This window comes from Oryzias melastigma, linkage group LG16 (assembly GCF_002922805.2).
Source record: "Oryzias melastigma strain HK-1 linkage group LG16, ASM292280v2, whole genome shotgun sequence".
Lineage (NCBI taxonomy): Eukaryota > Metazoa > Chordata > Actinopteri > Beloniformes > Adrianichthyidae > Oryzias > Oryzias melastigma.
Window position 1 is genome coordinate 2,986,596 of NC_050527.1, and position 25,716 is coordinate 3,012,311.

The 25,716-nt window shown below is 39.0% G+C and overlaps 2 protein-coding genes across 3 annotated transcripts in view; both read right to left on the minus strand.

Moving 5' to 3' along the window:
• Window positions 1–6: 6 nt before the first annotated feature.
• On the minus strand, window positions 7–16,604 carry stk40 (serine/threonine kinase 40). Of its 2 annotated transcripts, XM_024268343.2 has the most exons (12): window positions 16,331–16,604; window positions 15,237–15,336; window positions 13,362–13,488; window positions 12,799–12,884; window positions 12,439–12,582; window positions 10,391–10,615; window positions 10,053–10,105; window positions 5,290–5,405; window positions 2,665–2,809; window positions 2,277–2,396; window positions 897–981; window positions 7–809 (listed from the first exon to the last, which is right to left on the minus strand). In XM_024268343.2, the coding sequence occupies exons 3-12, from the start codon at window positions 13,477–13,479 to the stop codon at window positions 582–584; spliced, it is 1,320 nt and encodes a 439-aa protein (XP_024124111.1). In that variant the 5' UTR covers window positions 13,480–13,488; window positions 15,237–15,336; window positions 16,331–16,604; the 3' UTR covers window positions 7–581. The 2 variants fall into 2 exon arrangements, with proteins under 2 accessions (XP_024124111.1, XP_024124110.1); XM_024268342.2 differs by lacking the exon at window positions 15,237–15,336 and having other exon boundaries at window positions 16,331–16,603.
• A 2,932-nt stretch (window positions 16,605–19,536) lies between these two features.
• Window positions 19,537–25,716, minus strand: part of oscp1b (organic solute carrier partner 1b) — a 9,439-nt gene continuing 3,259 nt past the window's right edge. The window contains exons 4-10 of the mRNA XM_024268344.2: window positions 25,509–25,589; window positions 24,159–24,262; window positions 23,928–24,056; window positions 22,669–22,738; window positions 22,405–22,544; window positions 22,256–22,319; window positions 19,537–22,148 (exon numbers count right to left, since the gene is read on the minus strand). Of these exons, the coding sequence (XP_024124112.1) occupies window positions 22,029–22,148; window positions 22,256–22,319; window positions 22,405–22,544; window positions 22,669–22,738; window positions 23,928–24,056; window positions 24,159–24,262; window positions 25,509–25,589 (708 nt within the window). The 3' untranslated portion in view covers window positions 19,537–22,028. The remainder of the gene's footprint in view (window positions 22,149–22,255; window positions 22,320–22,404; window positions 22,545–22,668; window positions 22,739–23,927; window positions 24,057–24,158; window positions 24,263–25,508; window positions 25,590–25,716) is intronic.

Below are 25,716 nucleotides of genomic sequence, written 5' to 3' on the forward strand. Positions count from 1 at the left end.
AAAAAAAAAAAAAAAAAAAAGACTGGTGGCATCAGGACTCGGCTGTTACAATCCCTTGTCTCAGAGCGGGGAGGATCGCTTATCAACAGAGGAGAGGGACAAAGAGGTAGATTGATTTAAAGTCAGAGTTATGGACATAGTTATTTTCAATACAAGAAATCAGGAAAGAGGAGGAGGAGGAGGAGGAGGAAGGTGGAATGGAGGTATCCTGAAGTGACATCCGTAAAATCGAGTTGAAGCAATGCTTTTTGCCACTATGCTGAGAGGGGTTTGCTACATATCCTGGTGTTGCAGAGAACCCAGAATTCGGAGGAAGTGTTACAGAGAAAGGGGCGGAGCATAGAGTGTGTAGTTTCTTTAACACTGCATGTGTGTCAGCTCGGTGGGATACTGTGAAGGGGGGAGGAGCCTTTGGTTCAGAGCCTCCACCAGGCTTTTCCAACAGTGTTCGCCCAAAAAGGGAAGGTGGAGCTCCGACGTGGAAGTCTGGTCTGATGCCCGCTGGGATTCTACCAGTAACGTTCTGGGGCTTTTTCCTTCTCGGGGAGCTTTGGCCACAGCGGGCATCTTCAGAGGGGGCTTTAATGGGTCGCTGGGGGCTTTTTCCGAAGGAAAAGGATGGCGGCGTCTAGCGGGCTGACGGGTTGGGCGTCGTGGCCTAAACGCCTGACGGGGGGGATGCTGCCGAAATGCCGGTTGTTGATGCAGCTCTTAGCTTCGTGGATAGTGTTCTTCTCTTCGGCCAGCAGCAGCTGCTGACGCATGTAGTTCTCAAACTCGTACTGTGAAGACTCCTCAAGGGCTTTGGCCTGAGAAGAAGAAGAAAAAAAACGACATTTCTGAGCAAAATCCAAAAAATGGCCTCCAAAGGTTATCGGCTTTTTTAGAGGTCTCACCTCTTGTAAATGTTCTGGGTTATTGATCTGATCGTCAATATCTGGAACCACCTGCAGGGGGCCACTCATTGAAGACACCGACTGCCTGTGATTGAATAAATACAGAAGCATGAATACCAAAACTAGTTTGGAGTCAGATTCACAGACTAAATAAACGACTTTACATGAATCTAAAGAAACAATGGAACAAAATTAAACAGCTTCTGCTAAAATGCAGCTCACCTCAAAGACCCAATCGGATGAAAACTGTGTTTAACATTTTCTTGTGGCCTTTTTTGGATAATGGAGGATAAATATAAAGAAAATTAAGCTCAAAATTGCATTTCTGAATATTTCTAGTGGTGGTGATGGATTTTTAGATGCATGAATCCATAAACAATTCTGAACCGTTTTATGAATTTTAAATAATCAAAAACATTAATATGATTTCAAGTAGAACTAACAAGTGGAACTGAACAACAAAAAACACACAAAAATATTGCTGTTTTTGATAATTTATCAACAAATCCTGAAAATATTCTCAACGGTTTTTCCATCTTTAAAGTCCTGCAACACGTAACGTTTTAAGTATTACATATTGGTGCTAATCCGGTATAAAAAGTCTTTTAGCGTCAACTGTTGATGAGTTACCAGAATCAAAAGAATGTAAACACAACAGTTAAAGCTTTGGTGTTGAGGGTAATTTGTTTTTGTTTTCAGAAATGGGGTCATGTGCAGAACTTCAGCCTCGTATTTTAAAAAAGGAAAAAAAAAAAAAAAGCACTCACTAGTTTTATTGTGAAAAAAGAAAGCTTCACCATCACTTTATTTTGAAGTTATTCACTTCCAGTGACTGTAGCACTTTTAATTCGGTTTTGTTTTAGTTCTCAACTTAAAATCCAACTTTATTTTTGCATTTCAGAGCAATAAATACTTGTTCCCAATATTTTTACTACACTTTGCTGTATTTATAAAAATAGTAAATAAGCCATCTCTGATGTCACAAATATTTATACCCAAATTTTCAGGGGCAGATGGTGAGTACTCGGACACTTATTACAACCCTAACATGTAGCAAACAAGACAAATTTGCTAAATCACATTGCACAGATCCATCCAGAGGAAAGTAGAAACTGTTCCGGTGTGAATGTAGCTTCAACAAGTTCTGCTTCGAGCATTTCCAAAGGTCAAAAATCCATATTGGATATTCTAAAGAAACTTCCACCATCTTTGGAAAAGGCAAAGCGAAAAACAAAGTCAATCTGAGCATTGATAATTGTGTCATAATTGAATCGTGAGGATTCCCAACTTTAAATATTTCTTTACTCAAATCCCTGTGAATCAGAGTTGCTCTTGAACTAAGGAACAAATGACCAAGCATCCAGCAGGGGGTGCAGTTACCATGAGGAAATGATGACGCCCAGAGACTCCAGCACTTCTCCTGCTGTCAGCCTTTGCTGTGGGTCCAGAACGAGCAGCTTTCGAATGAGGCACACTGTGTTCTCTGACACACGACCATCTCTGAGGAGGCAGAGGGAACAGGAAAAGTCAGCTTATTTACAGAGAAACAAAATGTCCCTTTTAGCTACTTCACATAATAAATGTGCTCCAAAACTAGAAAAAGAAAATTGGAACAATAAAAAAATGTTTCAGTCAAATCTTTTAAATGTAAAATAATCTGGAGACATTTCATAAAAAAAAAAAAACGTCCTGAATGAATTCCTTTTTGTGAATGAACAAACTGTGAGTTTTCTTATCAGAGTATTATGAGTAAAGCTGAAACACTCACTCTGGGATGGAGTACTCTGCAGCCTTGATTTTACGGAAGAGTTCTTGGGGTGCGCTGTCATAAAAAGGGAACTGGCCGTAGAGCATAGTGAAGAGGACCACGCCAAGAGCCCACATGTCACTGGGTTTACCGCGGTACGGCCGACCTGGAAAAAGAAGGTCAAAGTCTGTTTTCCCTTCATGTAATGCAGTGATTCAACTAATTTTGTAGGTTTTTGCATTGATTAAACGACAAACTTTAACCCTTTAAGTTCCAACCTTGTCAAAGTAGCATCAATAAATGAAAATAGCAGTCATTGCTTTTGCATCAAAAGCAGATCAGCGCACGGACGAGGCGGATAAGGGTGGAACTCGAGGCCGTGCATTACCAAAAGCAGTGTTGTTACAGTCTGGGAGGCGGCAGATACACAGCCGACAATTATGTTAAAGCTTGTGACACAAAACACACATATAGAGGTAGGGGGAAGGGAGTAGTTTCCCTCCAGTGAGTCATCTGTGCATGAGTCATTGAAGCTCTGTTTAATTGTGTTCCTGTCACGTTATGCTGATACGTTCGCTGAGCGTTTATCGGCTTTTTAACTGGTTGGGCGAGAGAGATACAGTCTCTACAGCCGGGTTCCTGTAATGCTGTTTGGGAAATCATTAATGAAACTGATGCTGCTAATGCATTTCATGGGGGAGTGAGATCCGGCGTCGGGGTTAGTGGTGTGTGCAGGTTCTGTGACACTGAAGGTAAACAGGGAGAATGGATCTCTGCTTTGCACAAAGATGTTTCCTGTGCACACACAAACAAATGCACAATCATGACTGCAACACGAAAACACTTCTTGCTTTAGCCAGTCCCAGATTGCGACATAGAGCTCTTGTTGCTTAATAGTTGGAAAATCTAGGCTGCTGAACCACACACATGCAGTAAAAATAATCTCAGGATCCCGATAACCATCGTGTGTGACTCATCAACCAGAGGTTTCCGGTCAACAGTATTGGACATCAAGTATTTTTGTACTTACTAATAATCCTAATCTTACAACTAGGGCTACCACAAACGAATATTTTATTGGTCGACTAATCCCTGTTTAAATGGGCGTAAAGCACACATCTTAACCATCATTATCTTTAAAATAACTAAAAATGAAGACAACAAAGATAATACTTTATTAAGCTTCTAATGAATTAAGCACCCTCTGTTTCTCATTAGTTTCTGGGATTAAAACAAGATTAAATGAAATGAGAGAGATGAGGAATATATGTTTCATCAAACTCACTTTGACAGGTGACCTTTGACCTTACAGCAGGGGTGTCAAACTCAATCCCACAAGGAGCCAAACAGGATAAACATTTATTGAACTCTAAAACCATTTTTTTCATCCATAACTTTTTAACATAATTATGAAGTAGATATAAGTATTACCTGCAATAATGCTAGTGTGAATGCTGTAAGCTGAATTTGGCCACAGAAGATGCTGAAATTGATAGCTGAAAACGCTGAAGCTGATAGCTAAAAATGAAGAAGCGAATAGTCGAAAACGATGGAGCTGTTAGCTGAAAACGCTAAAGCTGATAGCTGAAAACACTGAAGCTGATAGCAGAAAATGATGGATCTGAATCGCTGAAGCTGAAAGCCAGCTAAAATATCAGCTAAATGCCAAATTACCCTAAAAAAAAAAGAAAAAGTTAGGCTAGCCAAAACACCTAGCATGCAGCTGAAATATTAGCTTAACTTAAAAATAGTCTAAAAAACTGAAAAAAGCCTAAATTAGCCTAAACAACTAGCGTGTAAGTATTAGCCTAACTCCAAAACAGCCTGAAAAACTTTTTAAAAAGGCATTTAGCTGAAATATTAGCTAAACTCCAAAATAGCCAAAGAAAATCTTAGTAAATGCCAAATTAGTCCAAAAAGCTAGCAGATTGCCCATTTTTAAAACTTTAAAACCATAACTTTTTAAATATAATTATGAATAAGAATTCAGGAATATTATTCCAGAATAAATCAACTTAAACCTTAAATAACTTTCAATATTTTACTCTCCATAAAAATATATTTTGTGAAAATTATACAAGTCAGAAATAAACACAAGATAACCAATAATAACAATAAAATAAAATGATCTAAAATTAAACAGAGGGCCGGATTCGGCCCCCGGACCTTGACTTTGACATAGTGCCCTACACCGTTCATCAGACTCGTTTTGACAGATGCCCCACCCCTCAAGATGATGTAACAATTTAATATCAATTTTATAAATAAAGGGGTATATAGGATCAAAGGTCACCTGTCGAACTGAGTTTGATGGAAAGTATATTCCTCTTCTCTCTAATGAGGTTAGCATCTGAAACAAGTAACTATTTTCACATAAGATGTAGTTTTGGTCTCACTGACTCAAATATTGAAAAAAGTGCATTTTTTGGTGCTGAACGCTCACAACTTTACTACACTCTGACTCCATATAATAAAAAGTAATGACAAATCGAATATTAAATTGGAGGGCGACGATTTCAATGGTCGAATAATCGTGGCAGCCCTGCTTCAAATATCTACCTTTTAGACAAGCTTTGGGTCATTTTTAGTGTACTAAAACCAGTCTGTACGAAGTTTTCTAAAACCGCATGAAATATTTTCACTCACTACTTAATACATCAGGACTGATGTAGGCGGGGCTTCCTCTCTGGTCTTTCAGCAGGTCGTTCTCGCTCACCAGGTGCTTTCCCAGGCAGAAGTTGGTGATGGTGATACGATGTGTCCTAAAAACACACAAACATATCCAAATACATTACTTTGACTTCCAAAACGCTACTAAAAAGCTATTTTTCACTCTAAAATTTACATCACACCTGACCGACTAAGAACACTAATGACTGGGTCACCCAAAAGAGAACCAAGGGTCCAAAAAAATGCAGCTTAAATGGTGAAGCTCATGCAGGATTGCAGAGCGACTTACTAGCAGACCTCAATTTCCTAATCCCAAAGCTGACCGGAGATTGCAACATATTTACACAGCAGTGAATTTTCATTAGCAACGAAAAACAACGTTAAGAAGATTACACTTCATTCAAACAAGCTGCAAAAATATCCTTCATGTCTGCAGAGTTTACAGCAATCTGAACATGTATGTAAGCAATAACTACAGATTATCTTTTTGGAAGTACAGAATCAATGGATCCTAGTAATAATAATACATCATCATCATTTTTTTTTGTTAACAAAAGGCTAATCAACTATTGGGGTATATAATTAAAATTGAATTGAGCACCAGCCCCTCCCAACCCATCAAAACGTTAGCTCAATGCGGTGTCTTGTAGGGTCAATATGACCCCACTCCCAACGTCAACATACCTAGGATACCACAAGTGTTAAGAAAAGTCCGGTTTAGGCCCTTTAAAGTCTATGTAAATGCGCATAAATGTGAATTATCTTCGTTCAACAGTCTTGCATTCACGAGTTGTTACGCAAGTTAAGTCTATTTTCAGGCTTTTTGTACAAAACACGCATCCATTGAACGCACGTTGACAGTTAAACCTGCTGAACTTTGACCAATCGTAGTGAAGTATGGATAGCCTCCCTTTTATTTCACAAAAGCACCAACCGTTTGAAAATTGATCATGAAGGAATAAATAATTGTAAATGAATAATTGCGATTATTGCCCAGGCGGAACTATACGACAACAAGTCAGTCATGTACAGGAATAGAGCTGTGAAAGAAAAAATATGGGGCAAGATTTTCACCGCTTTGATACTTTGCACCAAGCCTCTTCCAACTGTAGATACAGTGAACATGTACTAATCTGAAGCTCATCGACAACAAATTAAATTAAAACATTACGTTGTTTTTTATGACGGAGAAAATTGATTCTACCAAAACTGAAGAACTGAAATTTGGCTTGTGGTGATTTCTGCCGTGACTACTGATTTGGTTACATTTTATCACAACAAAAACAACTTCAAAGTGGATCGACGTTCACTTTAAAATCTGCTAATGCTTGCACAAAAACACCCTTTTTTAAAAAAAGAAGTCACGACACAACAATATCCTCTCACAATCACACTTTTCACCCACATCCGCTTTCTAAAAAGCATGAGGTCAGCAGCTTCCCTTATTCTCTCTCACTTTCACACCCTGCTCCATCACACACTGTCATTACTCCAGTCACCAACGCTGTCTGGAGCCAGGCGACCTAACAAAACCCAGCTGAAACTAAACTAGGAGAATATTAGCTCCACAAATGTATCAGTTTCATAAATCATGCAAATTAAAACATAAGATAGTCTGGTTACAGAGAAGAGAACGTTAAAGTTCCTTTATGAAGCAGTCTGCTCTTTTGTCTCGACCTTTTTGAAATAGCGTGTTTGTCCCGTGAGACGAGAGTGACTCTGGGCTGTGGTGAGACCACACCATTGCCGCTTCCTGGTCATGTGACCTTTGATAAATCAGGAAACTGAACCTAAGCAGCCCTAATGACTTCTGCTTCCTGCCCTTCTGGTCAGCTGGTGTATTTTGATGAGAATATGACTGATGCTGAGAAAGGTTAAACAGCAGCTACAGTCACTTCCTCTCAGCTTTAGAAGACCAACATTGTTAGGGTTTTATATAACCCCTATTTATAGTAATATCAGGAAAAAAAGCATTAAAAATGAGTTTAAAAATCATGTAAATAGTATAAACTCAAGGAGAAACAAATGAATTTACCAAATCATTGTAATCAGAAAGTTTTCTTTGCCCTGCAGGTTGAGTAATGACATCCGTTTTTTCACAAAGCTGGCTTAGCAAGAGGAAATCGCATCATTCTTGCTCAAACTGCTGAGCTTTTTGATGCTACTGGTACATTTCCAAGAGGTGTGATGAACAGCATGAATGGGAGGGAGGAGGGGGGGGGGATTTTAGCTTTTTTTTTTTAAGCCACGGCGCCACAAACTGACCGTGTTCCCACACTGACTGTACATTCATCCACATGTTTGGCAAGGAGACAGACGTGAGAAAAAGGAAGTACGAGAAACAAAGAAGGAAGAGAAAGTGACAAATTTGGCAATGGGGATAACACTAAAAAGATAGTGGAAGTGGAAGAGAGATTTCTGTAGAAAGAGAGGGGGGAGAAAAAAAAAAAAAAGGAACAAAAGCAGGCGAAAAATGATGAGTGTGAGTGCGTGCGTGACTTGCACTCTGTTGTGAGTCAGCGCTGAGCTATGGGGGCCTTTGGCAGGCCTCTCCTTTGTCTCCAGCTGGGACGGAGCATTCTGTCTGCTTCTCTCCCCACCGCCCCCTCCACCAGCCAAAACACAGATCTCTGCTACTAATACAGCTGCTGAATGGGAGGGTTACGTTTGCTGACTAAAATAAGACAAATGCATCGCATGCAGTTAAAAGCCTTCCAGGTTTGAGCGATTTTGACAAAGTGCCAGAATTTACAGAATGATTTATTGACCAAATGATGCTCGTTTTGTTCCATGTTTTTCTATGGAGAATAAATAGTGACGTTTGTTTTTTAAAAGAAAGAAAGAAGGCTCATCATTTGTAACACTCAAGCCTATTCCGTTTTATGGTTGTGTTTTATGCTCATAAAATAAGACAAGTTAACAAACTAAACCGTTAGTGTGAACACACATATTGCACAACCCAACTCAATTTTCCAATCATTAACATCTCCAATTGTGCAAACGCTCGCACGAACATTAGATGATAGATTCTGCAGCCATAAATTACTCAAAGGTCGTTTTTCTACGAAATTTGTCTTTTTTTTTACATAGCTACTGTATTTTTCTGAATATAAGTCACTCCCAAGTATTAGTCCCAGATCCCAAAAAAAATTATACACAAGTCACACTTGTATAGATATATGTAACAAAATACGGGAAAAAAAACAAACATTTTCCTTTTAAAAAGGCACATCCTAACAGAACAAATGACAATAATAGTCTGAATATAAGCACGGTTCGCTACCGGAGCATATTGATGTTCTCTTAGCTTCATGAAACATTTTTTCGTGCAACCCCGGACTCACACTGCATCCGGTGCAGACGCCAGAGCAGTCTAGCTACAGCAATGACTCACATTGACTGCTGTCCTGCTGCAGCCACAGGATCTGCTGCCGACCTCACGGGACTCCGAACTCGTGTAGATTCACGCCATTTATTTAGGAAATACTTGCAAACAAATCCTCATTCTGGTGAGTACGAAACTTTTACCAATACTTTTGTCTTATATAGGCTTAAATGTCCATTTTTGACTGAGTTACACATAATGTGTAACAAGTAGAGGAGACCGGGGTTGGTTGTCTAAAAATGTAATGTTTACAACACGGTGAAAACAGCGAGTACATTTATTTTATTTTTAAAAATATGAAAAAATTATTGCATGATATACAGTTTAGGTTGTCAATAGGCCCAACTTTAAAAAAAGTTAAAGTAAACAAAACGGATAAAGAGAGCTGGAAAAGTCGGACCAACTGGATGCAGTGTGAGTGTTTTTCGCACTTTTCAAGTCACATAAAGACTTCTGCGTCCACACCGGATGCAGTGTGAGCCCAGGAAAACATAAGAACAAATATTCTGATAATCATCGCACAAAGAACATGCTAATAAGTCAACTACATTCTTCCCTCCTCCCTTCCCCTCCATTTGAAGGAACATTTTTGATGCAAGTATGTCCGGAATATTTTTTTTAAATCCGACCCTAACTCTGTTTGGAGGGATAAATGAAGGGGAAGGGAGAAGGGAAGAACTCGACTTGCGTATTTATATCCCTTTAAATCAATGAATCCATTAAAATTCTTCAACCTCTTTTTTGCTTTGGAACAATTCTGAATAATTCTTCTTCTAGTCAGTAGCAAATACTGATACACACACGGTGGCCTCTAGCGGTTGTTTCCATTTATTTTTTTTTAAATCCCATATAAGTCACACCGGAGTATAAATTGTTTTCCCAACCAAACTATCCAAAAAAAAACTCCTTATTCTCCAGCACATTTACTGTGACTCTACTACATTTCACCATGGTTAGGCTACAGCGTTTGTGCCGCATGTGACCCTTTTTGCCTCAAGGTCAGCAGAAAAAGAAGGTCCTGCATGAGCTGCAAACACGTCAGAATCACCTTGAATCCTGAACACTCCAGCCGACACCAGAGCAGCAGCACAGCCTGCGCTCTGTTAAGAAATGGGGTTTGTTTCTCAAAACCAACCGTGAGTTATGAATCACAAACCATTACACAACAGGCAGACGCAGCCAACAACTCACCACAGAGAAGCACTATGGGTACCTTATATTGATCTCCCAGTTTAAAAAACCTGACCAAAACTTAAGTTTCAAACAATTACTATGCTGATTATACACTGTTAAAAAAAGAATGAAATAGTTATTTAATGAAGAACTGACAAAGAGAAAGTGAACATCAACTTACCGTTTGTTCAGCACCATATTTCCAAGTTTGAGGTCTCTGTGAACAATGTTTTTCTGGGAAGGAAGAAAAAAAGAAAAGAAAACATCAGTATGTTCACAGCGTGTTTGGTGGATTGCTGGCATGGCAAGAATCAGTTTGTATCAGGGAGTGGCACACAACCCTGGGAAACCAGTAATCATCTAGATATGCAACCAGCAAAACATTTTTTTCCTTCAAGGCAAAACAAAACATTGTAGTAAAGAAAAAAAAACTTTCTCCGGCTCAAATCTTTGGAAGAATTTTTAGAAAAGTCGTGACTAGAAAGTGCAGCTTTTCTCTACCAGCATGTTAGAGCTTACCTTATGGAGGGCCTCCACCACACGAACCACATCGTAGAAAATGACGATGGCCTCGCGCTCGCTCAGGCGCTTCTCCTTTATAACGTAATGCTGCAGGTTTATTAGATCTGCGGTCTTATCACTGAAGTCATGAGCACACAAACAGTCCAAAACCAGGCAGATGCGCTTCTTCATCTTTCGCATTTTGTTGGCCTCGAGGTCTTCCACGATTTCACAGGCTCGGTCCTGGATGACAAAGATCAGAAAGAAGGGTCAGGAAAAAAAATCGAGAAAGGACACCAATATGATGCTGGATGATTTTATTTATTAGCATCAATTGAAATGCACAAACTTGGAAGATCCAGCACATTCATTAATGCTAAAAACAACTGAAACAGAACTGTTTATAGGCTTATTTGGAACAGAAGTCATTCTTCTTTTTTTAATCTGACACTCAAGACGCCTTTATGGCTCTTAAATTATTAATTTATGTATCAAGCGTCAGGTTGCAGTGAAAAAAATAATTAAGGAGCCACAATAGAAGACACACATTCAACTCTTATTTCTATTAAACGTCCACAAGGGAGGTTTGTTGAGAACAAGCTCTCAGGGACCCCACAATAGTAAAATCAATGTCAAAGGCATAAAAAGAATGTTTATGGTTCAATACGGCGATTTTGAGATAAGCTGCAGAGTGGCACAAGCAGAAGGAGAAGGTCGATGAAACAAATGCAAAGTTAAAGACCCACTACAATGAAAATCATGTTTTTGGTAATCGAGGACATATGTAAAATAATTTAAGATTAAAACTGTGTTTCTGAGTATTTCTTTAATTAAAAATTGAAGGATCGGGAGTAGAAAACCTGCAGTTTAAAAAAAAAAAGAGTTCAGGCTTGTGATGCAACAACTGCCATGGGCGGTCCAAAGTCTCCGTGCTCTACTACAGTTCAAATGAATCTAGTTGCAGACAAACACATCCGTGTACGTCAACATTGTCCTCATCTGAGCTGTCATCTGGCTCTAAAATTTCTTAGCTCTGAATCTGATATTGCTCACTGTTTTTTGGCTATGCTAATGTTAGCTTGGGTTTGTGAGGTGCTATGTGCAAACAGGAAAGAGCAGGAACTCTGTCAAAACCACCTTTGCTGTGGTGACCCCTGATGGGATAAGCTGAGAGGTGAATAACCAATGAGCTATATAAGCTAAAATTGCTATGCTAGCTTGTTGCATATGCAAAGTTGGACACCAATGGGAAACATTTAGAAAACATGTTTTTAAAAATATTGATTGAGTATATTACTGATCCCATAAAGAGAAATTCAAGAAAAAAAGTGAAGTAAAAACTTTTTTTCTAACAAAAATTGAAATAATAATAAAAAAATGACTTCTAGTTAGTAACAGATGCACGCCAGATAGTAACCGGTGCGCATTAATTAGTAAACAGAAAAAAAAACTGTTACTATGTGGTTAAACCAGTTACTAACTAGATTTTTTTTTTTTTTTAGAAAAAAAAAAGTTCTGGTTATTAACCAGAATTTGTTTTTATGATGTCTTTTTTTTTTTTTTTTACAGAGCCCCTAAGCGTTATTAGAAAAAAAATCATTATTTCTTCATTTTTTTTTTTTTTTACATTGATGTCCCTTTAGGGGCTCCGTACCAAGGCAATAAGCAGCAGAAAAAATACCTTTATTGGGTGTTTTTTTTTTCTTTTTTGAGTAGTTAAACTGTCCAAAAACGACAAGCTTTTTAATTTTGGCTAAAAACTGCATAATTACACGTAAAAGCCCACTGGGAACAATTTTACAATATAAACAAGGCAACTATAGAGCATTGACCCAATAAGACTTTTATTGTACTTAAAAGGTGAAGCTACATTCAAAAGTGAAAAGGCAAACACTTCTCTATGATAATAGCACTGCATTTATAAAGCTCGATTAGACCTTATGCACTCCTACACAGTCCTGACTACAGTACTGACATCACCTCCTTGAGCTTATCACATACATTCTGTGCTTAAAACATATTGCAAAGCCTTTAGTAGAAATGCAGCTTAAACGGTTCCAGAGTACCTGGAAAAGGCCATGATGGTGGACCACTCCATCCTGGTTGTACAACAGAGAGAGGAGAGAATATTCTGTATGCAGCAGCATCTTCCCCTGCCGCTCCTCCTGAGTCTCCCCAGCAGAGTCCACCCTCTCCTCCAGCGTCAGGATCTGCCGAGAACAGAAGGCAGAAACACATTTGGACACGAGAAAACAGTTTCATGTACATTGTTACAGATTCATTTAACTATTGGAGACTTAATGCAAATCTGGATTGTGCCAGATTTGGTGCTTTGACTGAAAAAAAGATCAGTACCAAGATGTGTACCAAACCATTTCAGTTTTTCCAAAGGGTAAGGATGATCAAACCAACAGAACCAAACTTACTTTGAGCTGATAGAAATCGTCTGTGCCATCTTTTCTGGCCAAACACTGCACTATGCTCGGTACTGGTGAGTTGCCTAGGCGCGGTCCTGCAAGGATTGGAAAAGCAACAGCTGTCAGACCAAAAGGCAGCCTCCACGCTGAAGTGTGTGCTCTCCCCACAACTCGTGTGGCCTCAGTTTGCACTCACCCTTGGTGTTAAATACTTTTTTCTTTTTTAGCAAAGCAATAGAAATTATGAGGAAGTTTTGTTCCTTAGACGTCTAGTTTTTTTTTTTTTTTTAATAAAATGAGTTTAAAAAAGATTTTCTAAGAAGAGGCCATCACCTTGCATCAACTCAAACTGAAGCCTTTCTGGAAAATGTCGTAGGGATCAGCGAAATTCTTAGCATTCTTGTCTTAGCCATGCATCGGCTTCCATTGAACAAACACCCCAAACCTCACAGATTCATTTCCTCTGTTTCTCACTCACACACAGGTTACACAAAGCTAAGCACCGGACACGTTTTTATCTCAATACGTTTCTGTGTCGTTGTGTTTACAGATTCAGAGGCTCGCTTCCATACCGAGGATGAAGGGGCCGGCCCTCTTGGCATTGCTGCCAGATATCCCTGTACACTGCAGCTTGCTGGCTCTGCCTGATGTCTCTCCAGCCCCCCTCTCTGACGAGCGCCGCTTGGACATCCTGGAGCTCTGCGGGAGAACAAATCTGATTAGTTCACCGGATAAAGATAGTAAAGTTCAAGTGCACGCACGGGGCTTCAAACATGAAAACTATTAACAGCTGACATTCAGAGTTTTGATAATCGATTATCACATCCAGACAAGTTTACAAAGAAAGGTTCTTAGATATTAAATTGGTGCATGATTGGTGTGAACGGTGAAAGGGGTAAAGTTAAGGTCAGCTCCACCCAACCCATTACAAAAAATCCCTCCCCTCACATTTAAGCACCTCAGTGTGAAGATGAGGCCATTACAGCCCCATTTAGAATAATGGCTGCAGGCGGCAAGGGCAACACCTCAGATTCAACCCCCCCAACAGGCAAAGTGAGCGTGTCGCAATCCGTAATTTCAAACGAGGGGCTCTTGTATGCAAATAAATGGCCCTTGCACAACATTCTTTTTAATTTGATTCTCTAATCTTTTCCAGTGGATGTCGGTTTAGGAAAAAAAAATCTTATGCCCTTAATCTGCGCGCTTAACTCAGAATCTGTTCAGCCGTCTTATCTATGCAGATCCCCCTGCAAAAAAAAAAAAAAAAAAAACACATGCGTGTCCCAACAAAGCGGGAGCCCTGCACAAACAATAAGGAACTACTTTTAATTTGAAGACGAAGCAGTGACACTGCGGTGCATCAACATTTCACAAGTTAGAGTCAGCACGCCCGGCCTCAAGCACCTCCCAGAAATCAGATGTGAAAGGTTTGTTTTCTTAATACTAAGTTACCATGAGGTGAAACCCCATCTGCTTCCAGTAATGGGGAAGTAGTGCACTAAACTGAAAGGAATGATTCATCCCGCAATCCCGCAGTTTTCTTTGGACGTTGCTTACTTTTTCAGGTGAACTGAAGACTCAGATATACATGCAGGAACGAAGAGAAAAAAAATAATGAAAAATGACAGCTGTGGTCTGTTTAGTTTAGTAAGCAGATTTCAAGTACAATACCTCAACAACCACCAAGAGGCAAACTAACAGATAAAATAAAAACATGTTGCTATACGTGCAAAAAATGTCCATATTTTCCTTTTCTCTCAACCACTCAGGCCATCTTCCTGTTTCAAAACCAACAAAAGCAATCGCCAGTTGGTGTTTTTGGGCACAGACGAGGTTTGGACAGTTGGCAGTCGGTAAGGGCTCGTATGAATTCTCACTTCCATGAGGCTTTTTGTGATCCCAGACAGCAGACAGTGTCATCATCATGTCTCTCACCCATCTGTCTCCATCTCCACTAGTCATCACCCACTGAGTCTGATGAACCGAGGTTTTCTGACAACATTTATAGTGCAAGTCAGAGTGACACAAAGTCACGCTGAAAATAGTACGGATCTGTGATAGATGGATGCAAGAAGTAGACAATCAGGACGTGCAGTTTTTGAAGCTGCCAGGTGGGAAATTCCAGTGGGTGCCAAAGTATACACACTTTGCGATGCTTCCAGACAAATAAATGTTTTTACACGAGGCAGATAAATATTTTAAGTAAACAGCTTGAGCAAGAACCGGCAGGCACCGTTTTATTCAAGCACGTAATCAGTAAAAAAAAAAAAAAAAATGTAATCCGTGTACCTTGGACTTTTAAAACTTCACTGACTCACTGACAGAATATGCAACGAGACCCAAGGCATTTTATCTACCAACTGAAAACCAGCGCCAGAGCCGCAGTGCCAAACCCAGACACATCTTAAAAGCAAAAAGGTCAACACAACCAACGTCTGCACACTGACCTAAATGACATCAGCACGATGACAGCACACAGCGATCCCTTTCTGACACCACCGTGTTTCTCCGCGCAGCCAGTGATCTGGCAAGCGAGGCGGCCTCTGCCTGCACCAGAGGGAGGACAGGAGCAGATAGAGCCTCTGAATCATATCATGCAAAAAAGGAGGAGACGTGCTGCGAGTGCCCACGAGAAATGTGGGCTCCTTAAATAGTAGCAGAACAAAACAGCCATGTAGGTGTCTCGAGTTTCTTCCACCCAGACTTGATGCCTCTTGTCTGGCTCTGCAAAAAAAAAAAATTCTGACTGCAGAAATCAAAGCAGCAAAAATAGAAAGTGTAATTGAGTTACTATTATTACATAATTGAATATTTTTTTGGATTTCTTAAACAGAAAATTTGATTTTTGTTTCTTTGCACTTTAATGCACAGTTAAATAAACACTATTGCAAAGGATAAATGCCCTTGACCAGAAGACCAAGGGGAGGACACAAGGTCAAACTGAAACCACCTGACCAAAATAACTACGACTGCACACTGTTTGGTGCCATTTTGAGTTCACAAAGTCTGGACATTCAGTTCTGGTGGCGAGCAGAGTGAACGCTGTCTGTTGCTACAATAAATAAATAAATAAAATAACCCACAATGCACCTCCTGAAATTTCAAATAGCATTACAAACATGCATGGGTAATAAATGCAAACTCTATTTTATTTTCCAAACTAGTATTTATTTTTTTAAATCGTCACTAAGCTAGTAAGTGCTAAAAGTTAACAAGAGCTAACCTAAATTGACTTAAAACGCTGCTACAACAACGGGAACTACAGCACACAAAGTGGGACACAGCGTAAGAAGAAAGAGTTTAGCTTCCCGTGTGAATTAAGACTGTTGCTTCAACCTAACTGCTCAAAGAGGCTGTGACTTCACCGTGTTCCTTTGTTTACCGAAAAAGATATGCTAGTTGGTAAACAACGCTAGCTAACGTCAGGTCTAAGCGGTCTGTGGAGCAGCCGGGAGGCCATTTAAACAAAGTAGCCAACACTTCAGCTGGCTAACAGTGCCGCGAGAGCTAAATAGCAACGTAGTCGACCCCCCTCGCTTACCTCGAGCCAAAACCACCGGGAAAGATTGGCGTTGTCTGCTTTAAAACATGGACATTTCTTGGTTCGTGGCCGCGGTGGGTGTGTTGGAGCTCCGCGTTCGGACGACGAAACGACGCGGCGACTTGATTTCGGGTTGCTTTAGCTTCTATGACTGAAATGAGCAATTAAAGAAAAGCCTCCGCTCCAAGCTGATCGCATCTTTCCACAGCGACAGCACCACCTGACAACGGAAGTGACGCACACGCTGGTGTGATTGACAGCTCCCAACAGCCAATGGGAGCAGCCGCTGCACCCCGATGATGACACTCGCTGCATAATAAAAGTTGCAAAATGAAACCATTACATCATGGCACTCAGTTCTGGAAGAGTGTTAAGACCTTTAAAAAATGTTATAAAATCATATTTTTATAGAGAATTTAGGTTTAAGAAATGTATAGTTTTAAGTTATGTCATTTTTATTGTTTAAGAAAAAAAACTAGTCAGAAAAAATCAAAACAATTAAACTTAAAATAAGAGGTAAAAACAATCTCTGTCTCAGAAACATATAGCTTCAATAAAAAATAGGGCTAAAAATACTACAAGCCCAGCATTATGACAGCATCTTAATTCAATTGAGTGAAATGAGTCAGTGAAACTTCACAAGTGAAGCATCCCAAGTATTTCTTCTGATTAATCTACAACACTTCAAAATCACTGAGATATTTTGGCTGCCAAAGTTCCACACTAGTGTTGAAGTTAAACTAAAATTTTAGTAGGAAGTATCTTTCGACATGCAACCGAGCTCTCCAAAAGACAGTTTGTGACTCATTTGGTGTGTAAGCACATTTCTGAGTTGCTGACATTTCAGCAAGCCCACCTATATTCCCAATTTAGACATACTGATTAATCCTGATTTCCACCCCCAGCTACCAGTTTCCAACAAGTGGGCAGATGTGACAGACAGAGAGAGGGAAACCCAAATGGCAGAGCTCGGTTTGAGTTGCACCGGTCGTCCTGTCTTGACTCAGCACAATGTGTGCCCCCGGCTGCGTGAAGTGGCTGTACAGTGGCCTGCCCACACTCCTGAAACAGGAAAGTGAATCATAACAGAAATGCAGGTTAGGAAGAGAAACAATTTGAGTTTAGAAGCTACAATAATCGTTGTAAATGCTGTGGAGAGTTGAATTTTTAACAATCTTTAAATATATAGAAATATGGAAATGTAAATTTTGTGCAATGAAGCCATATTTTGCACATATATTTAGTATAGAAAGCTACTGTGCTTTTTGAAAGGTCTTGCAGGATGAATTCTATTTGTTTTGGAAATAGTTTGTCCTCTGGGTTCTGAGGGTTCCTTTTCATCCCTCATTTGGTGAGATTATTGGAGTGCTCTTCTCCCATATCAATTCAGAGAAATGTCTGCCTCCATGGTATGGGCTACTTTCATGCATGTTTATATGTCTGACTGGGGAATTGCAGACTTATCTGCAGGCATTCATGCACTAAATCATCTGAAGTCTGCTGCCATGGCAATCCTCATGTGTCTTCATTAGATTATAGAAATGTGTTTATTTTATTGATCCAATGTATGTTTGAACATCAAAGTCTGTAAAGCTATTTTGGAGGTTATTTAGTTGCATTATCACTATCATGGAAATAAGCATTGCATCTGTCTAGATTGAAGGTCCCGGATGATAATCCCTGACCAACAATGAAGACCAACAGGAGTGACGTGAAAAATATTCTGGCGCTGATGTAGACCGTGAGGCTCAGAGAGAAGTAGAGCAACATCAAACATTTAAATATGTGATGCCTTGGCATTTTATGAGTCATCTGTGCAGGTTTCACCATGAATGCTGAGAGAACAGCTGGAGGAACGAAAGGTGAAAGACAACCGTGGCTTTAATCTGAAGTTAAGCGACACAAAAAGTCAGATCAGTTGTAGCTTTTCTTTTTCTCCTGCTGCAAAGTGCAAAAGAGCTTCACACAGAAATAACATTGTGTTGTGACAGGAGCAATTGTGACCAAAAAGGCTGTTTAAATTGTTGAAACCTTACATGAAAGGATTATTTTATTGAAATAAAAATATATTAATTTGCATGGACTAATTATCTTTGCAAATTAAATGATCAGATGTAAAACGACACATTTAAGGGCAAAGTATGCAGTCACTCACTGTTTAGACAGATCAGACAGCTCCCCCTTCTGTTCATAACATGAACTACAAGTGTCTTTCATAAATCCATCAGCATTTAGATCAGAGGGCTGCAATATTTAAGAATAACAGAGTTTACTGATCAAAACTTACTAGGAGCTGTAAACATTATTTTTTACCCTTAAGAAATTTTGATAACCACTTTGCTTTCAATACTTTTACACTAAATATTAATTATATTTCTTATTTTGGCTTGAAGAGAAAAACAAAAATATAAAGAAAAACTAGCATTTTCTCAAAGAGTGAAATTATTTTTTTCTTCTGGCAGAAGCTCACATGACTTCCTTTCAAAATAAAAGACTTCCTGTGCCACACAGGATCATCCCATCTATGTACATAAAATGATTTAAACAACTCAAGACAAAAACAGCATTTTCTTGTTATACTTTTGGTTTATTTTGGTGAACCATCGTCTTTTTTATTACTTTGCTATAAATCTGAGCAATAATATGGATTAATTAGCTTCTGATCCAGTAGAAAAAGTATGTAAATAATAAACACATATATATGTTTTTAGCAGCTTCCCTCTGGTTATCTAAGTACCAATGTTGTGCAGCTTTAAGCTCATAAAAAATTAGATTGTTTCCCACATTTTGCTTGTATAGCATTTTAAATCAGTGCATTCTGGAGGAAGCATAGCACAAACAAGTAGGGATGTAGAAACCTGTATTTAGCTTATCTCACTTCTAGGTAGACCTCAACCACAAATGTATAAACTTTACCTACCTAAATGAGATAAATGCTAATTTAGTAATCCTTGTTTTTTATTTTTATTTCAGCCAGAGAGCCTTAGGTTGAGAGTCTCTGATTTAGGAGAATGTGCTAATAACACTATTTATTTATGAACCCCTTGATGCATTTCAAAATATGCATTAATCCCTTTTGGCTCCAAACTTAGCTTCAACATATAAACAAAAACATAAATTATTTTTTTTTCATAACTATGAATAAATTCATGTAATAAGAGATGAAATCCCCTGAAAAAGAAAATTCAGTAATTTCACAATTTCAGTAACACTTTCCAATCCTCGTAAATTTTAATACATTGTGTATACATGTTCAATAAATAGTTTGCATCAAAAATATTGTCCTTATGATGTATTATAAAATTGTAATAAGGAGAAACCTCAGTCACACCTCAGTATTCACAGATAAGCTATGTTAGTTGGGGAGTGGACAGTGTCCTTTAAGATGTAGCCTTGTCAGTGTATACGTTCATGATGCTGAAAAACTTATTTGAATAAAAAAGCATTTATGACTTAGAGAAAACACAAAGAATGATCTCAGATTCTTATTTAATCACATGCTAAAAATTCTCATGTGTCTAACATACCTTTAAATAAACATATGGAAAAACCTGAATATAAACTAAAATGGGGATGTACAGTGAGCCAAAAAAATATTTATTCAGTCATCAATTGTGCAAGTTCTTCCATTTAAAAAGATGAGAGAGGTCTGTAATTCTCATCATATGTATACCTCAACTATGAGAGACAAAATGAGGGAAAAAAACAGAAAATTTGATTTTTAAAGGATTTATTTGTAAAATAAGTATTTGTTCACCTACAAACAAGCTAGATTTCTGTTTCTCACAGACCTGTCACTTCTTCTGTAAGAGGATCTTCTGTCCTCTACTCGTTACCTGTATTAATGGCACCTGTTTGAACTTGTTATCTATATAAAATACACCTGTTCACAACCTCAAACAGTCACACTCCAAACTCCACTATGAACAAGACCAAAGAGCTGTCTAAGGACACAAGAAACACAATTGTTGACCTGCACCAGGCTTGGAAGACTGAATCTGCAATAAACAGCTTGGTGTGAAGAAATCAACTGTAGGAGCAATTGTTAGGAAATGGAAGAAGATCACTGATAATCTCCTTCCATCTGGGGCTCCCCGCAAGATCTCACCCTGTGGGGTCACAATGATCACCAGAACGGAGAGTAAAAGTCCCAGAATCACACGGGGGACCTAGTGAATGACCTGCAGAGAGCTGGGACCAAAGTAACAAATGTTACCATCAGTAACACACTGCAAACCCCACAGTGACAGACGTCTCCCCCTCCTAAAGTCAGTACATGTGCAGGTCTGTCTAAAGTTTGCTAGAGAGCATTTGGATGATCCAGAAGAGGATTGGGAGATTGTCCTAAAATAGAACTTTTTGGTAAGAACTTTATTGTTTGGAGGAGAAAGAATGCAGAGTTTCATTCCAAAAAATACGATACTTACTGTAAAGCATGGGGGTGGAAGCATCATGCTTTGGGGTTGTTTTACAGCAAAGGGACCAGAACAACTGATCCGGGAAAAGGAAAGAATAAATGGATCGTCAGATTTAGAGAGAAAACCTCCTTCCATCAGCATTGAAGATGAACCGTGGCTGGGTCTTTCAGCCGGACAATGATCCCAAACACACTGCTTGTCATGAAGGAGTGCCTTCAGAAGAAGCATTTTAAGGTCACGGAGTGGCCTAGCCGGTCTCCAAATCTCAACCTCATAGAAAATCTTTGGAGGGAGTTGAAAGTCTGTGTTGTCCAGCGACAGCCCCAAAACATCACTGCTCTAGAGGAGATCTGGATGGAGGAATGGAGCAAAATACCAGCAATCTTGTGAAGATTTACAGAAGATGTTTTATTGCTGTCATTACCAACAAATGATATATAACAAAGTATTGAGTTGAACTTTTGTTATTGACTAAATACTTATTTACCACCTTAATTTTCAAAGAAATTCTTAAAAATCAGACAATGTGATTTTTCTGTTATTTATTTTTTTCTAATTTTGTCTCTCATGGTTAAGGTATATCTATTGAAATGACAGACCTCTCATCTTTTTAGGTTGGAGAACTTGCACAATTGGTGGCTGAATAAATACTTTTTGCCCCACATGTCTGGAGTCGATAACACAAAGAGTTTCTAACAGAGAGGTAAATATGATGAAGTTTTTTGTCTCAGGGGCATCACACTGTTGAAGGTGACCATAACATATACTGTAAAGTGATGATCAGACATAAGTTTTGTAACAAAATCCTTTGAAACTGAATTTTTATTGTGCAAAATTTAACTAATGTAAAAACAATTATCTTGGTCTGAAAATTGTCAATACTCCAAATATTTATGTCTGCAAAGTGCATTTAATATACAACAGATTTTAAATAAATATTTGGTTCATGATATAATATCAAGATATTCTTTCCTATTAACATATAAACACAATGACAGATTTGATCTTTACCACTTTAACATGTCTCAGATTCAAACTGCTAGAAACTAAACTCAGTTTAATTCTTTCCTCACCCGTTTGTTGTTAAATAAAATATGTAACCAACGATCTGACTGTCATACCTGCATTCTAAAAGCACCCGAAGAAGAAAGTCCTTTGGGTGCGTGTAACACTTTGGCAGTGCTTTAGCAGTTTCAGACCGCAAACTCAACCTCAGTAATGTGCACTTTTTTCTGGAATCCATTGCAACCCTATAGGTGTTTCTGCCCGAGCTAAATTTGTCACAGATCGTCCATCATAGCCAAAAGGTCGTCTCCTTTGTTGCTTGAACTGGGAGACTGATGTCCAGAGTCCGTGAACTCCCCCATGATCTTTGTCAATTCTGCGCTGACCTGCTGGTCCTGAAAGATAAACTTTATAACTTGAGTTTTCAAGAATATTTGTCAATAAAACGTGACGTAAAAGTCAAATAACTGTCTCAAATGAAAAGCAGAAGAGTATTCTTTACCTTTGTAGCTTGGATGTTTATGACTCCATATGAGAGCTCGTCAGGTCTTGTAATCAGCGCTTCTCTACAGTCAATGAAAACATCTTAGAATATACTTTTTTAAACAAATGCTTGATTGAATGTTCAAAACTAGAAATGCAAACACTCACTCTTCTTCCTCGTCTGTGGCAAACAGATTTACGCGGAAGCCGCTGTCTGAGCTTCCTGCTTTCTGAACCTCCAAGCCTCCCATCAGTCTGGCCAACATATTCAGCTCCTCTTTGGCCAGAGGGTTTGGAGCGGTGTTGACCTGTGGAAAAGAACTATGTGTTGGTCTCTTCAGTGTATTTAAGATGGATCTGACAGAGACGGATATACTCTGTCCAAGAAAAATTAACTATATTCTTTGCAATATTTAAATTCCTGAGTTTCACCTTTGTGTGCTGAGCAGAATTTTTAGAAGTACCCGACATATGAGTTTCCACGGGGCGGCTTACACTATACCTGAATGAAAAGAACAGAAAGATTTGAAAAATGAGTAACGGGAAACTACGAAAGCTGAAAACGGCCTGCCCTACTTCTTTTTTTTCTTTCTTGTTTGTTTTCTCGTTATAACTAGAAAACGAAGTTTGATTTCTCATTATAACGAGATAAAGAAGACCAAAGTATGAAGCGTCCCTCTCTCTCTTTCCTGCACTGAGACCTGCAACCTGTTTTAAGTCTCTTTATTTTTTAGTTAACAACAAAAACAGCAGAAGAAAACACTCCCAAAACATTGTTTTGTAGTCTATTTTTGATTTATTAGTGGATATACGCTCCTCAAACACCTTCATTCCATCTCAGTCACCATCCCTCCTCCCTTTATTTCCCTGAAACCTCCGAACAGATTGATTGACAGAACCCAGGGCTGATGATCATCTGTGTATGGTGCGTTCACTGAGCTCCGGACATTAGCGAACCCAAACAGCCACTTGGCCCAACTCTGTCCTCTACAATGTTAATGTCTATTCTATACAATCCGCAGCAGAACAAAGCAGTTTTTCAGAATAAATGTCGACACTATTGAATCAATAACGTATATATGGATCAGTTCTGGTGTCCAACATTTTTTCTGATAAACTGCTTTGTTTTGCTGCGGATCTCTGGATTTCAGTGAACGCACCACGGAGAAACGCTCGGCAGCCCGGGATTCTGTCAATCAACTTGTTTGTTCGGGGGTTTTAGAGAAATAAATGGAGGAGGCTGGTACGTGAGACAGAATGAAGGCGTTTGAGGAGTGTAGGTCTACTAATGAATAAAAAAATAGACAAAAAAAACCTTTTGGGGAGTGTTTTCTTCGACTGTTCTAAATAAAGAGACTTAAAACTGATAAAGTTTCGGAATTTCGTTTTGTCGTTAAAATATGATAGTGAATCTTGTTATAACAAGAAAAATATTTGGAAAAAGTGGGGCAGGCCATTTAGACTTCTGTAGGAAACCTATGATGAAACACGTCCAGTTGCTATGACTCAACTTTAAGACCATGTTACATGGACAAACGAGAACCTTCAACATAACGCAGTGATTTGCTCGTTTATTGTGACTTTGCTACTAAGCAGTGGAGTTCTTGACAATAAACTGAGAATTAGTTTGTACACGCTTTGGTTCTAGAAATTCATTGCAGTCAAAATAAGATCAGTGTCACACTACTTACATGTTTGTGCCTAACTTTGTGACTCGGTCTCCAAAAATCTCAAAAGATCCTTCTCGAATGGCTGAAGTGTAGTTTCCTCCATTGTTGAACTGCAGTCTGGTCTGCTCCTCACCGGTGCAGCTAAAAATCCTGTCGCAGTTATCAACAACATGATCACAAAAATATAGAGATCTCTAGGGCTCGAAATGTAGTTTTTGTGCAGTACTGTTGAAAAGAAGAAAAGATGTGCACCTTATCAGACCAGGGACTTGCGTTCCATGCGGTACCGGTCCACTAGTGGGAAGAACAAAGCGACCATTGGAGTTCTGAACTTTGTCCTTCAAGAAAATTGAAACCTGACGGGGAAAAAAAAAGTTCAGAGAATTAAACATACGTTGTAAAATAATAAAACAAAAAAGCAGGAACAAACAAACAAGTTCACGTTTTATTGATTGATATGGCGCCTTAAAATAACCTCAGTCAAACAAGGCACTGCACATTAAAAGTAGAAAAAAAACACAGCTAAAATGTTGACACAATTAAAGATAAAAAACATAGACAAATAAAACTATAAAAGCACCAGATAAAAAGCAAAGCTAAAGCAGTAAGAGCGCACCAGCAGAGCAGAGTCTCATGTCAAAAGCCTGGAGATAAAAATCTAAGAATAAGAAGTTTATTATAAATAAACAGTGAGGATGCCCGCCGAATGCTCAGTGGTAAAGCGTTCCACAGCTTTGGTGCACAGATTGAAAACGCTCATTCCCCCTGAGCTTCCTCTTAGGCCTCAGTACCTCCAGGAAAAGCTGATCAGCTGACCTGAGGTACCGAGTCGGGGTGTAAGGACAGAGAAGCTCAGAGAGGTACGGCGGTGCACAGGTGTTCAAAGATTTAAAAACAAAGGAATCTTAAAATGAACTCTCGAATTCACAGGCACCCATTGAAGGGTAGCAGGATGGGGGTGATGTGGTTCCTCCAACGCGCCAAAACCAGAACCCGAGCAGCAACGTTCTAGACCAGTTGAAGACGTGAGAGGGACGACTGGCTAACTCCAAAATAAAGAGAGATACAGCAATGCAGTCGAGATGTACTGAAAGCATCTCAAAATGAAGATTTTGTAAAAATAGTTTCACCTTCAACAACTGCCTCAGATAAAAGAAGCTGGATTTTACCACTGAGCTGATTGAACAGTCAAGTTTAAAATCACCGTCCATTTAAAACCCAGGTTAGACACGGACTGTTTAAGATGTGGAGCCAAAGGACTCAACTCCACTGAGGAAGTGTCACAGGAGCTACTCGGACCATACACCGTCACTTCCGTTTTTTTGTCATTAAAACCTAAAAAGCTTAGAAGTATCCAGTCTTTGATGTCTTGTAAACAAGACAGTAATGGTGTAATGGAGCATCCTTTCTTCATTGGTAAATAAATCTGACTATCATCAGCGTAACAATAAAAGGAAACTGTGTTTTCTTGGGATGGAGCACAAAGGAAGGAGATACAGAGAAAATAAAAGTGGTCCTAAAATAGAACCCTGTGGAACCCCAAACCACAATGAAGCAGTAAAAGGATTGCAATAGTTTCAAATGATAAAACAACGGACTCACCCGTATGTGCATGTCTTGAAAAAAGATAAGAAGCGTTTGTCTAATCAGCTGGAACTCTCCATTAGATAACGTTGTGTACATCTGAAAATGAGATATATACACAAACGGCTTTAATAGTAGGTAAAATATGTATTACAGGGGTGGACATGCAGGCAACTTCATTCAAAATAATATTTTTTCCAGTATCTTACAGTTTACATGACTAGTA